We start from the raw sequence: 14,497 nt of genomic DNA, 5'->3' as shown, positions 1-14,497 counted from the left end.
CATAAAACAAGTAATGATGAAGTCAATCTCTCTTCCACTTTGAGCCAGGAGATATTGACATGCATGTCATTAATGTTAGCTCTCTGTGTATTTTTAAGGGCCAGACGTGCTGCCCTGTTCTGAGCCAACTGCAATTTCCAAAGTCCCTATTTGTGGCACCTTACTATATATATTTGCTACAACAACAAAAAAATCTCCAACAACCTATCGACCAAATAATCGACCAGTCAACTCATTGGGGACTGCCCTAGTACTGTATGTATTGAGATTCAGGCTATGTGTGCCGTTTTTAAATGTACAGTGCATTCGGTAAAGTATTCAGACCTCTTGACTTATTCCACCTTTTGTTACGTTACAGCCTTATTCTAAAATTGATTAAATTATTTTTTCCCCCATCAATCTACCCACAATACCCCATAATGACAAATCAAAAACAGGTTTTAGAAATGTCTCCAAATTTATAAAAAAATTCAAATGCAAAATATAATATTTACATAAGTATTCAGACCCTTTACTCAGTACTTTGATGAAGCACCTTTAGCAGCGATTACAGCCTAGAGTCTTCTTGGGTATGACGCTACAAGCGGTTTTTGGGGAGTTTCTCCCATTCCTCTCTGCAGATCCTTTCAAGCTGTAGGTTGGATGGGGATGGGGAGTGTTGTGGCACAGCTATTTTCAGGTCTCTCCAGAGATGTTTGATCGGATTCAAGTCTGGGCTCTGGCTGGTCCATTCAAGGATTTTCAGAGACTTGTCCTGAAGCCAGTCCTGTGTTGTCTTGGCTGTGTGCTTCGGGCCGTTGTCCTGTTGGAAGGTGAACCTCCGTCCCATTCTGAGGTCCTGCACCCTCTGGAGCAGGTTTTCATCAAAGATCTGTCTGTACTTTGCTCTGTTCATCTTTACCGCGATCATGACTAGTCTCCCAGTCCATTCCACTGAAAAACATGCCCACAGCTTGATGCTGCTACCACCATGCTTCACCATTGGCACGATGCCAGGTTTCCTCCAGACACTTGGCGTTTAGGTGTTTGGTTTCTTCAGACCAGAGAATAAAGGTGTAACGTAACAATGTGGAAAAAGTCACATGGTCTGAATGCTTTCGGAATGCACTGTGCATAGTTATGTCCTTGAGCTGTTCTTATAATGTTTCTGTATCATGTTTCATGTTTTCTGTGGACCCCAGGAAGAGTAGCTGCTGCTTTCGCAAAAGCTAATGGGGATTCTAATAAAATACCAAATACCAAGAGGTCGGTTTCTTGGATCCAGATCAAGTCATGGCTAGCCATTCAGGAGATTCAAGAAACCAGCCCATGAACATTGTAGTGGTTAATGTTCCTCCCAAGTACTGATATGTTGACATGTTGTGTAGCTATCTTAAAGATACATAAGCTAACTAATGACACGTTCTGTTTGAATCTGCCACCCTTTCCATTCACCTAGCTGGGTTCCACTGTACTTCTGTCCTCCCCATGAGGATTTGCCACACATTGCCCGATGCAAGATTCCCCCTTCTCTTCTCGAGTCCTACCCTGTGGAATATGCCAATGCCACCCCTCAGCCTCCTTTCTCTTCATCCCCTCCAGTTGTTCATCCCCCCCTCCCTTGCTCTTTTTCTTCTTGCTTCTGTCAGGATGGATGGATTCAAAACAGAGAATAAAAGAGAGAAAAAAGACACGCTCCATAATTGCTTGTTCTTTCACCCCTCCGGATTTGCGAACATTAACCCTTGTATTTATTTTTGATAAATTAGTCCATATATTAACTCCACGGTCATGTGCGCGAAGGAAGACTTACTTGAAATTCAACCCTTAAAGACAGGCACCCCACGGCCCCCCTGCACTCTGCACCCTCAACACCGCTCATCTTTTATCTAGCTGGGTAGCTTTAATTTAATCTAGTTTGTATCTCTGAAGGTGACTGAGAAAGTCATGGGAGAATTGAACGAGTAAAGTAGTCAGGACTTGAGCATTATGGCCCCAGAAATCCTAGTTCCCTTCAGGGTCCATTGCAATAAAACCTGAACAATTACAACATAAATAGCTCACGCCACTTTCTGAAGTTTTCACGTTTACATTTTAGTAATTTAGCCGATGCTCTTATCCAGAGCGACTTGCTCGAGCCGACGTTTCCTTTTGACATGTAATGCTCCAGAGGTCACTGCCATTGGCCTATCGCTATCTTCTAAATGCTCTGACTTTCCCCCCGCCGGCCAGTAGGGCCCGAGTGGCTGCTCTGGCAGTAACTTACTTGAGCCTACGTTCGTTCCCCTTGTGATTTCTGTCTCCCACCCTTATCCCTTTTTCATCCATTTCTCATCTTTTCCTTTTCCCCCCGCCAGCCAGTAGGGCCTGAGTGGCTGCTCTGGCAGTCATTTAAAATCCATAACTGTGTAAAAGAAGTCTCATTGAGACAAATGAGATTGCTGCCTGTGTTATTACAGCTAATGAGGGGCCTCGGCAAAGCACTGCACTCCTTGTAATGAAGTAGCAATGTGGCCACCTTTTATTAAAGCATTTCATCACTCGACGGCGGATGTTGGACACTCATTGAAATGCTTTAATGAGTGAGAAATGCTTTTAATGAGAGAGAGAGGGGTGTGGGGGTGGTGGGTACTATGTGGAGAGGTTTGGAAAGCGGGGCAGGCTACACTACTAATTACTGGGAGTGAAGACCTGAATCACCCTTTTTTTATCACCCTTTCATTACTGTGATTTGCAATTATATACATTTGCTAAAATCACTTTTTTCCTAAGCAAATATTTAGCACAACAACCAGATCGACATTTCACATGGATGTGTTTTCTTTCTTTGTGTGGTGGTCACATTTTGTTGCTATTGTTTTACACAGTGAGGTCAGTGAGAGGTTAGGAGGTGTGCTGTGCAGTGGAAGGAGTCCTGTGAAGTGCTGAAGGAAATAGACACACATGGAGATGAAACACTCCTGTTGATTGGCATGCCACACACTGACCCCCGTCCTCCCTTTATCCCTCCAGCATCTGGCCCCCATCAGATTTCTAAGTGTGCGGTTGAGTGCGTGGGTGTGAACATTGTGGGTGTGTGCGTGCATGCATGTGTTTGTGTGCCCCTATATGCCTGTGTGTGAGAATGTACCCATCTCATCAGGGAACCGTTCCTGGGTCCAATTATTTGTGGCCAAACTGGGCCCAGCGAGGCTGGAGGTTAGTCCACCAAGCCCCCTGTGAGCTACCATTGCTCCACTCTCCTCCGACCTGCAATCCCCCTGGACCCATTGATGTTAGCAGGTCTGGAGAATAAGTGCTGCGAGGACTCTATTAGGGCTTGATCAGTTTGGAGTCTAAGGGGTGGCAAGTCTCAGCCAGGTAGGAAGGAAGAGGCAGGGTACCACAGAGCTCAGCTCCGCCAACCAAGCACACAAACGAACACACACACACCACTACTCAGCCGTGTACTTTTGAGGTTGGGCAAGAGAAGCAGAGGGGGGAAGGAAGTTACAGCGATTAAAACTAAGGCGTAGTCCACAGGGGTTTAGAGGGGGGATCGGGAAGGGGGTGACGCAATAAGGCAAATTGAACAACACCTTGCACTCGGAGACCGAACATGCACGCACACACGGACGCGCATCCCCCCATCTCAAAATCTGTTTCCTATTCCTGTGGCTTGAATGGCTAAGCTGTCCCTGTGCCCAAATAATGATGAACGATTATTGCTCCCCGGCCACTTTACGACACATGCACTTGTTAAAACGAACAACCCGATCATTTCTGTAAAATAAGCCTCTGCATCCTCAGTGGCAAATTCTAATAGGTGCTTTCATATGCAAGTGCCTGGCTACTGCTGCTGTTATTACTACTGCATATTGCAATTATTTTACTGACTATTATATTATGATTATATTATGCATTACACTACAGTTAAAGTCGTAAGTTTACATACACTTCGGTTGGAGTCATTAAAACTTGTTTTTCAACCACTCCACACGTTTCTTGTTAAACTATAGTTTTGGCTAGTCTGTTAGGACATCATCTTTGTGCATAACACAAGTAATTTTTCCAAAAATTGTTTACAGACAGATTATTTCACATATAATTCACTATCACATACACTAAGTTGACTGTGCCTTTAAACAGCTTGGAAAATTCCAGAAAATGATGTCATGACTTTAGAAGCTTCTGATAGGCTAATTGACATCATTTGAGTCAATTGGAGATGTACCAGTGGATGTATTTCAAGGCCTACCTTCAAACTCAGTGCCTCTTTGCTTGACATCATGGGAAAATCAAAAGAAATCAGCCAAGACCTCAGAAAAAAAAATGTAGACCTTCACAAGTCTGGTTCATCCTTGGGAGCATTTTCCAAACTCCTGCAGGTACCACATTAATTTGTACAAACAATAGTACGCAGGTATAAACACCATGGGACCACACAGCCGTCATACCGCTCAGGAATGAGACGCGTTCTGTCTCCAAGAGATTAACGAACTTTGTGGCGAAAAGTGCAAATCAAGCCCAGAACAACAGCAAAGGACCTTGTGAAGATGCTGGAGGAAACAGGTACAAAAGTATCGATATCCACAGTAAAATGAGTCCTATATCGACATAACCTGAAAGGCCACTCAGCAAGGAAGAAGCCACTGCTCCAAAACCGCAATAAAAAAGCCAGACTATGGTTTGCAACTCCACATGGGGACAAAGATCGTACTTTTTGGAGAAATGTCCTCTGGTCTGATGAAACAAAAATAGAACTGTTTGACCATAATGATTATTGTTATGTTTGGAGGAAAAAGGGGGAGGTTTGCAAACCGAAGAACACCATCCCAACCGTGAAGCATGGGGGTGGCTGCATCATGTGGTGGGGGTGCTTTGCTGCAGGAGGGACCGGTGCACTTCACAAAATAGATGGTATCATGAGGATGGAAAATTACGTGAATATATTGAAGCAACATCTCAAGACATCAGTCAGGAAGTTAAAGCTTGGTCGCAAACAGGTCTTCCAAATGGACAATGACCCCAAGCATACTTCCAAAGTTGTGGCAAAATGGCTTAAGGACAACCGAGTCAAGGTGGCCATCACAAAGCCCTGACCTCAATTCTATAGAAAATTAATGGGCAGAACTGAATAAGCGTGTGCGAGCAAGGAGGTCTACAAACCTGACTCAGTTACGCCAGCTCTGTCAGGAGGAATGGGCCAAAATTCACCCTACTTATTGTGGAAAGGTTGTGGAAGGCTACCCGAAACATTTGACCCAAGTTAAACAATATAAAGGTAATGCTACCAAATACTAATTGAGTGTATGTAAACTTCTGACCCACTGTGAATCTTCTGTACCACCCTTACCTTGTCACAACACAACTGATTGGCTCAAAGGCATTAAGAAGGAAAGACATTTCACAAATGAACTTTTAACAAGGCACACCTGTTAATTGAAATGCATTCCAGGTGACCAGCTCATCAAATCAAATCAAATGTATTTATATAGCCCTTCGTACATCAGCTGATATCTCAAAGTGCTGTACAGAAACCCAGCCTAAAACCCCAAACAGCAAGCAATGCAGGTGTAGAAGCACAGCTCATAAAGCTGTTTGAGAGAGTGTCAAGAGTGAGCAAACAGGTGGAGTGCTGTTCTACCCTACTCTGAGAGAGGTCGGTTTATGCCATTGCTTATGGACTGGCTAATGATAGCAGAGTGAATACGAGTCGAACGTCAGTTTAATTTACTAATCCACCAAGGTTTGTGTGTGCCATAATTGACTTCCTCATAAGGTGTGTGTTTAACCCATCAGGGAGCTCCATGACTGGGCATGACTCTCTCCTATACCTTCCACAATCAGGCTCCAGCTAGTAGAGGGTTGGCCTGAGCTGTTGTTTTTTAATTAATCTTTATTTATCTGGGCAAGTTAGTTAAGAACAAATTCTTATTTACAAGGCCTAGGAACAGTGGGTTCCACATAACTGCCTTGTTCAGGAACAGAATGACAGATTTTACCTTCTCAGCTCAGGGATTCGATCCACCAACCTTTCATTTACTGGCCAAACGCTCCACTAGGCTACCTGCCATTGTTGTAGCTAGTTCCTCATCTGAGCTCTCCTGGACACTGTTTCTGTCTCTCTCCCTTTGTCTTTTTTTTCTCCATTACTGCCTCCCTCTACCATTCCACCTTATCTTCCTTTCCCCTCTGTTTTTCACATATCTCTGTTACTCATGGGACCACATGGGAAATATACTTTCAATTTACTCTCAATTTCTCACTTTTTTTTTATTTTTTTGTTTCTTTGTTTCTTTCTCTGTCTCTCTGTCTCTCTCTCTCTCTCATATATATATTCATTCATTCTCTCCCCGTCGTCTGTCTTTGTTAGTTTCCCCTTAGTTTGTGTTGGCGGGCCGCTGCGGAGAGAAATGGAGGCAAGGCAAAGCCCTTGCCTGCCAGTCTTCAATCCGCTCTCGCCCTTTGCACCATGCTGATCCCCCCCGGCCTTTCCAGTATTTCCCACCCACCCCACTATACCTGTTCCCCGCTGGTCCCCTTGGATCCCGCCGCTCGCTCCCATTTCACTGTTGCCCATAGCTTGGCAGCTCCTCTCTCTCTCCCCACCCCGTTAACACTACTCAGTCACTCACACATTTTTCTTTTTTTCCCTCTTATTTTCTTTTATCTCCGGTGCGATCGTCATTGATTGACCCACTCCCTATCTCCACCTCTTCCTCTCTCTCCTTCTCTTTTTCTTCATTTACACCTCAATAGATAAATTCCTTCTCCTCCCTCTCTGCCTTCACCTGTCTCTCGTTTCTCCAGCCCATGCGCTGTTATATGGTGTGGCGCAGTTATTACTTAGAATTAATGTATAGGCCCCTTTTAGATGTATAAATGATCTCTCTCTCCCTCCCTCTCTCCCTCCCTCCCTTTCTCCCTCCCTCCCTCCCTCCCTCCCTCCCTCCCTCCCTCCCTCCCTCCCTCCCTCCCTCCCTCCCTCCCTCCCTCCCTCCCTCCACAGGAAACTCTTCAGACAGTCCCCAAGTTCTGCTTCCCCTTCAGTGTGGACAGGTACGTTTGTTCTAAAGCACACACATACACTTACGCACACACTCCCCTCTTGTCATTTGTAATGCCGCACAACCGTTTTTTGGAGAGTTTAAGGTCCAAGGCCCCCCCCCCTCATCACACACACAGACACCACCCTCTAGGGTAGTCTTGTCTCTTTACAGTGTGATTCCCCAATCCCAGCTGGTGGCTAGGCTCTCTCCTGTTCCCCCACTTTAAAATTATGATTACATCCTTTTTGTGTAAGAGCTGTTTGAAAAGAATGCCTGGAATATCAGTGTAACGTCACACGGCAGTCTGATTTTTATAGACCAATGATTTTTCATCTGTTATATTAGTATTTCTGGATTTACTTCCTACTTGAAAGAAATGAGCAAAAGCGAGAGAAATTGTGCAAGGCAGCCAATGTTTCTTTGCACTTTTTCCCCTCCAATCAACCTGATTTGGCGAGAAATGTTCACTTTGCGTTTGACTGCATTGCAAATCAGGCTATATACACACGTTGATTTGCCATCAACTTGATCCTCCATCCCATCCCTCTTGTACCCGGCAGCGGCAGCAACCATTGAAGAAGTAAGTCTCTAGATAGTTATTCTTCTATTATTAAAAGTAAAGGACTATTCATGGGTTACACACTACGTTTTGAACGTTCTTCAGAAGACTGATGCCCAACTGAAAGCTGATGTTGATTGTCAAAAGTGTGGTTTGGAATCACAACGACCGGAGGCATATCATTAATAGGAAAACCTTTTGTCATCATTGTGATGTTGCCAGATGGACTAGCTAGTTAAGATTGAGGGGACTGCATTACATTTTAGCTAGCTAATGTTAGCATTGCTAGCTATTTTGGATGAACTCAGCATAGCTGGCTAGCTAGCTAACGTTAGATATGTCAATGCTTCATTGATAACCTGATGATTTACCGTTGCAGTCACTTAGTTCATTATTTATGTAATTAACCAACTTATCAATATTTAATGGGGGGGGGGGGGGGGTGGTGGTGGTGGTGGCTACGCAACCCCAACCCTCTTGGACAGCCAAGTCTTTGTAATTTACTGAATAGCTATGTTTATGTCACCACATTCTATAAGGCAAAATGTATTGTGTAAGAGGGCAGTGAATATGTAAAAGGTGTCTAGCAAATGACGGTATGGATATGACTGATTTAGATATATTGTATTTTATATTTTGTTTGTCCATTTCTCTCTGCAGACAAGGCACCAAATCCACACTGTCTCTCCCCCACGCCGCAACCATGGCATCATCCTGGATTTCACCCTCTCCTTCGACCACCACATACAAAACCTAAGTCTTCCACCTCCACAACATCTCCAGATGTCCTCCATCTCCGGGCTTGGGACTAAAACCCTCATTCATACATTCATCTCCTCACAAGTAGACTTACTGTAACACTCTTCTCTCTGACATCAACACAAGCTCCCTCTATAATGGTTCAAAACCCTGCAGCCCAACTCCTCACCCACACTAAGTCCTGGCAGCACATCACCCCTGCACATTGCTTTTCCCACAGACTGTAGCGGTTAAACCCGAAAACCAATTAGTAGGAGTTGTCAATGGGTAGGGCCTATGTTTATCTGTGTTCGACTGTGTGATTGTTTAAAGACACCTTTGTAGTGGTCACCAACCATCCTCCTGGAGATCTATTCAACATGTTGTGTACAACACTGTAACTCTTCTACTTTTTCTGTCGGGATGAGATTACAGTTGTGTAGTTGTGTATAGTAATGTCAGTGTTCAAGAAAGCTGGTGATAACAATGTAAATAAAAGCACTTTATACCATCGATGACTCCTCTGTTGCTGCCCTGTACCTCCTATCCGATTAGGTTTAGCTGACACCCTCTTACTTTCACCACGATCTGTTTTCCTCTCACAGCCTTCCAGAGCTTCAGCACACGTAAAACAATAACTTGAAATATACTTACATACCACGATCTGTTTATTATGTTATGTAAATCACTGAGGAGAATTTATGAAGAATGGTGTATTGTGTTTGGCCTCTGAGATGCAGAGGCCTATAGTCTGCCCTGTAGATAATCATTGTGTTCTGCAATTAATAGATGGAAGACAGGGTATAGGCCAGGATGGTCCCCCATGCGAACAGGCTGTTCCGGGATCTGTCTGCATCTTCTGGTGACCTAATGAAAACAGTACAACAACGATGGAACAAATGAAGATGCCTGATGTATTTTGATGACAAAACAAAGTAGCCTTTACACCTATTTAAGTTTGTATAAAAGTACTATAGTTCATCAAGAGAATTTCTCAGTCTGATGGCTCACGTGACTTAACTCAACAGCTACACAGTAGCCTATACACCTATGGAAGTTTGTAAAGAAGTACTATAGTTCATCAAGAGAATTTCTCAGTCTGATGGCTCACGTGACTTAACTCAACAGCTACACAGTAGCCTATACACCTATGGAAGTTTGTAAAGAAGTACTATAGTTCATCAAGAGAATTTCTCAGTCTGATGGCTCACATGACTTAACTCAACAGCTACACAGGAACATGCCCTATTCTGCTAGCTTGACAGAGAGGTGGTTAGGTTATTTTCAAACTCAAAGTTCTCACATTTTACACATGTACAGAGGCTCCATTTACATTTGAGTCATTTAGCAGACGCGCTTATTCAGAGCGACTTACAGTTAGTACATTCATTTATAATAGCTAGGTGCGACAACCACATATCTCAGTCATATTAAGTACATTTGTCCTCAATAGCTATCAGCAGTCAGTGCTAGTAAGGAGAAAAAAAGTCAAGTGCGAGTGTTAGTTCACAAAACCTTTTTGTTTTATTTTATTATTATTTTCATGGGGCGGCGCGAGGAGGGGGTGCAATGGGCTGGTGCTGTGGGATTTAAATAAATACTCTTTGAAGAGGTAGGGTTTCAGATGTTTTCGGAAGATGGGAAGGACTCTATTGTCCTAGTTTCAGGGTAAAGCTGGTTCCACTATTGTAGTGCCCTGGCAGCAAAGAGCTTTGACTGGGCTGAGCAGGAGGTGCCATCCTGTAAGGGTTTGAGGGCCACGAGACCAGAGGTCTTGGGGTGTAGGGTTTGAGCATACCCTGAAGGTAGGGAGGGGCAGTTCCTCTTGCTGCTCTGTAGGCAAGTACCATGCTCTTGTAGTGGATCCAAGCTTCTACTGGAAGCCAGTGGAGTGTGGATTCTCCACACAAAGTGAACACTTCTCCATGCTAGTGTAGTCCCTGAGTGCTATCGCCATCTACAGGAGGTATAATAAACCACACACATTGACTGTGCTCACTCCAGATAACAGGGAGGCAGCGAGGGGGATGAAAGCAGTGTGTGTGAAGCAGTTTGACATTTCCTCCTGTGTCTGTCTCTCTCTCTCGACACTCGCTCATGTTGAGAAACATTGTTTATACTGCCAATGACCGGGAGGGGGGGGGGGGGGGCTTGGCTATCATCTACACACACACACACACACACACACACACACACACACACACACACACACACACACACACACACACACTGACCCAGCCTTTGGTGACACGAGAGCATGACACACACTGCCCATTATTCCGACCTCTTAGACATGGGGGAGAGAGGCTGTCCGCTAGGCTTCTACAGGCTGTCCGCTAGTCTTCTACAGGCTGTCCGCTAGTCTTCTACAGGCTGTCCGCTAGTCTTCTACAGGCTGTCCGCTAGTCTTCTACAGGCTGTCCGCTAGTCTTCTACAGGCTGTCCGCTAGTCTTCTACAGGCTGTCCGCTAGGCTTCTACAGGCTGTCCGCTAGGCTTCTACAGGCTGTCCGCTAGTCTTCTACAGGCTGTCCGCTAGTCTTCTACAGGCTGTCCGCTAGGCTTCTACAGGCTGTCCGCTAGTCTTCTACAGGCTGTCCGCTAGGCTTCTACAGGCTGTCCGCTAGTCTTCTACAGGCTGTCCGCTAGTCTTCTACAGGCCCTTCAGAAAGCATTCACATCCATTGACTTTTTCCACATTTAAAATGTATTACATTTTGATGTTTTGTCACTGGCCTACACAATATACCACACAATGTCAAAGGGAAATTGTTTTTTGACATTTTTACAAATTAATTTAAAATGAATATCTGAAATGTCTTGAGTCAATATTTATTCAACCCCTTTGTTATGAGAAGCTAAATGCTTTCTTGGGTGAATAAATTCAACTACCTCCAGTAGGCAAATCCTTTTGAGTGTGAAAAGTATTACTGTATTGCATTATATTGTATTATATGGACCGGAATTATGCACTTCGTTCAAACCATGATAAAGCAGACGAGAACGTGCGGTAAATAGAAATGCCGCCAACAGAGAGGGCCGCCTCGCTTCGAGTCCTTAGGAAACTTTGAAGGATTTTTTTTTAATGTATTATTTCTTACGTTGTTAGCCCAGAAAATCTTGTGTTATTACATACAGCCGGGAAGAACTATTGGGAAAGGGGGATACCTAGTCAGTTGTACAACTGAATACATTCAAATGAAATGTGTCTTCTGCATTTAACCCAACCCCTCTGAATCAGACAGGTGCGAGGGGATGCCATAATTGACATCCACATCTTCGGGACCCGGGGAACAGTGGGTTAACTGCCTTGCTCGGGCAGAACGACAGATTTTTACCTTGTCTGCTAGGGATTCAAATTAGCAACTTTTCGGTTACTGGCCCAAAGCTCTAACCACTAGGGTACCTGCCGACCTATTGGATATCAGAGCGGTGTCAACTTACCAGCACTACGACCAGGAATACGACTTTCCCGAAGCGGATCCGTTTTCCGCACCACCCAGGGCATTTGCCAGGTCGCAATTGTAAATGAGAACTTGTTCTCAACTTGCCTACCTGGTTAAATAAAAATAAATACAATTAAAATTTGATCTGATTCCAGAGGCAGAACTAAAACAACGCCACCAAAGAAGAGGGTGTCAGAGCGGTCTTCTAATCAGACTTCGGAGGCACGCACACCACCCACCGCTTCCGAGTATTACTCGCTTATGTCCAGTCCGTAGATAACAAAGTAGCCGAAATCAGGGCAAGGGTTGCTTTCCAGAGAGACATCAGGGATTGTAACATACTCTGTTTCACAGAAACATGGCTCTCTCGGGATATACTGTCGGAGTTGGTACAGCCACCTGGATTCTCAGTGCATCGCACCGACAGGAATAAACATCTCTTTGGGAAGAAAAAGGGTGGGGTGTATGTTTCATGATTAACGACTCATGGTGTAATTGTAACAACATACAGGAACTCAAGTCCTTTTGTTCACCTGACCTAGAATTCCTCAGAATTAATTGCCGACCGTATTATCTCCCAAGCAAATTCTCTTTGGCTATTGTCACAGCCGTTTATGTCCCCCTCAAGCCGATACATTATTTTGACAGTTTTGGAAACTTTAGAGTGTTTTCTATCCTAATCTGACAATTATAAGTATATTCTAGATTCTGGGCCTGAGAAATAGGCAGTTTACAGTCTCATTTGGGTACGTTTTTCATCCAAACATCAAAATACTGCCCCCTACACTCAACAGGTTAAACATATTTATATACTGTATTCTATACTATCGTATCTTAGCCTGTGCCGGTCTGACATGGCTCATCCATATATTTATATTTATATATTCTTATGCCATTCCTTTACTTCGATGTGTATGTTAGGTATTGTAGGTATGTTGTGGAATTGTTAGATATTACTTGTTAGATAGAAGCAAAAGCATTTTGGAATTAGATGCTCAAGCATTTCGCTATGTCTTCCATTTCCTAATAATTGCTCCCACAGTTGATTTATTCAAACCAAACTGCTTACCTATTGCAGATTCAGTCTTCCCAGCCTGGTGCAGGTCTACAATTTTGTTTCTGGTGTCCTTTGACAGCTCTTTGTTTGAGGTTGTGGACAGGTGTCTTTTATACTGATAACAAGTTCAAACAGGTGCCATTAATACAGGTAACGAGTGGAGGACAGAGGTGCCTCTTAAAAAAGAAGTTACAGGTTTGTGAGAGCCAGAAATCTTGCTTGTTTGTAGGTGACCAAATGCTTATTTTCCACCATAATTTGCAAATGTGGACCTACCTGTCACAAGAACAAAAGTTACTATGATGAGATGATAGGTCTGCATGCATTGTGAACTGCGCTCCATACTGAGATGGGTTGTCTCTCTCCACCCTGAGCATTGATTTATCACGTAGAGGCCGTGGAGAAGCCAGATTTAGACATCACATATCATTTAACAGTTCCATTTCACGCCATGATATTCATATCAATAATTTCTTATAATTTACCTGTTTCTCACAGTTATTTATCCCGGGAAAGGGGAGTGGTTTTGGGTGATAAATCCCGGTAAATATCACTAACCCATCATTCAACCTTATTATGGGGTATTGTGTGTAGATGGGTGAATTTTTTCTTCTATTTAATCCATTTTGAATTCAGGCTATAACACAAGAAAATGTGGAATACGTCAAGGTGTATGAATACTTTCTGTAAGGCACTGTATAGTTAGTTATCTGTGTGACACACTGCCAAGCCATTCAGATGGCCAATCACTTATGTAGGGTTTAGCACAGACACTCAGCCACCAGCCCTCCTTAATGGAATGTGTACTCTACATGTGTAAAGATGATGCTAATATTTATAATGATAGTAACACTAGCAATATTAATGATAGCTTTATTTACAAAGCACTTTAAATGCCACCACTTTGGGTTAAACTAATAGCCATGTCTGAGAATGCTTCTTTGTTTCTGTCCTGTCTTGTCAGTCTGTTTCTTTCTTTCTCCTCCTGCTCCCTCTCCAACTCTACTTCTGTCTTCTCAATGTGCTCCTGCTCTTGTTTGGTCTTAACTGCTGAGGTAAAAAGTGCTTTATGGATAAATTTGATCGATTGATTCCCCCCTTCTCTGTGTGGCACAGTCTGTTGGTGAGCCAAGTGGGCCAGAATTTCACCTTTGTGCAGATACAGATATCAAGAGCAAGCAGCGGTTCGGTTTCTGCCGCCTCTCCTCAGGGGCCCACAGCTGCTACTGCATCCTCAGGTGAGACCTGTGTGTGTGTGTGTGTGTGTGTGTGTGTGTGTGTGTGTGTGTGTGTGTGTGTGTGTGTGTGTGTGTGTGTGTGTGTGTGTGTGTGTGTGTGTGTGTGTGTGTGTGTGTGTGTGTGTGTGTGTGTGTGTGAGAGTGGAGAGAGCTAGAGCGTGCGCGAGAGATACTTTTTTTTACATCAGCTCACTCTGCCCCTTGGGGAAAGGTAGAGACAGAGCTGTATTTCCTATTAACTGTGACAAATACTTAAGAGAATCTTACTTTCCCAAATTATCATTCATTACAAAGAATTGGAGAAGAATTTAAAGAAAAATCTATTATTTTTTGGGTTGAAAAGCCAAAATGTGGGGTCTCCTGCCACAACCCGAGGAACAGCCAGTGAAAAGCTGAAACGTAACAATATTTTTTTTTTTTTTTTTGGTACCATGAGGCTTTTCAGTTGGC

At 43.7% G+C, this 14,497-nt stretch overlaps 1 protein-coding gene across 1 annotated transcript in view; it reads left to right on the top strand.

Moving 5' to 3' along the window:
* Positions 1-14,497, top strand: part of LOC110509531 (DENN domain-containing protein 1A-like) — a 221,814-nt gene that overhangs the window by 94,726 nt on the left and 112,591 nt on the right. Inside the window, 1 exon segment of the mRNA XM_036967220.1 lies at positions 6,971-7,020. Within this exon segment, the coding sequence (XP_036823115.1) occupies positions 6,971-7,020 (50 nt within the window).

The sequence above is a fragment of the Oncorhynchus mykiss genome, chromosome Y (genome assembly GCF_013265735.2).
Source record: "Oncorhynchus mykiss isolate Arlee chromosome Y, USDA_OmykA_1.1, whole genome shotgun sequence".
Taxonomy (NCBI): Eukaryota; Metazoa; Chordata; class Actinopteri; order Salmoniformes; family Salmonidae; genus Oncorhynchus; species Oncorhynchus mykiss.
The sequence above is the reverse complement of the archived record's forward strand: the minus strand, read 5'-3'. Positions and strand labels throughout refer to the sequence as shown.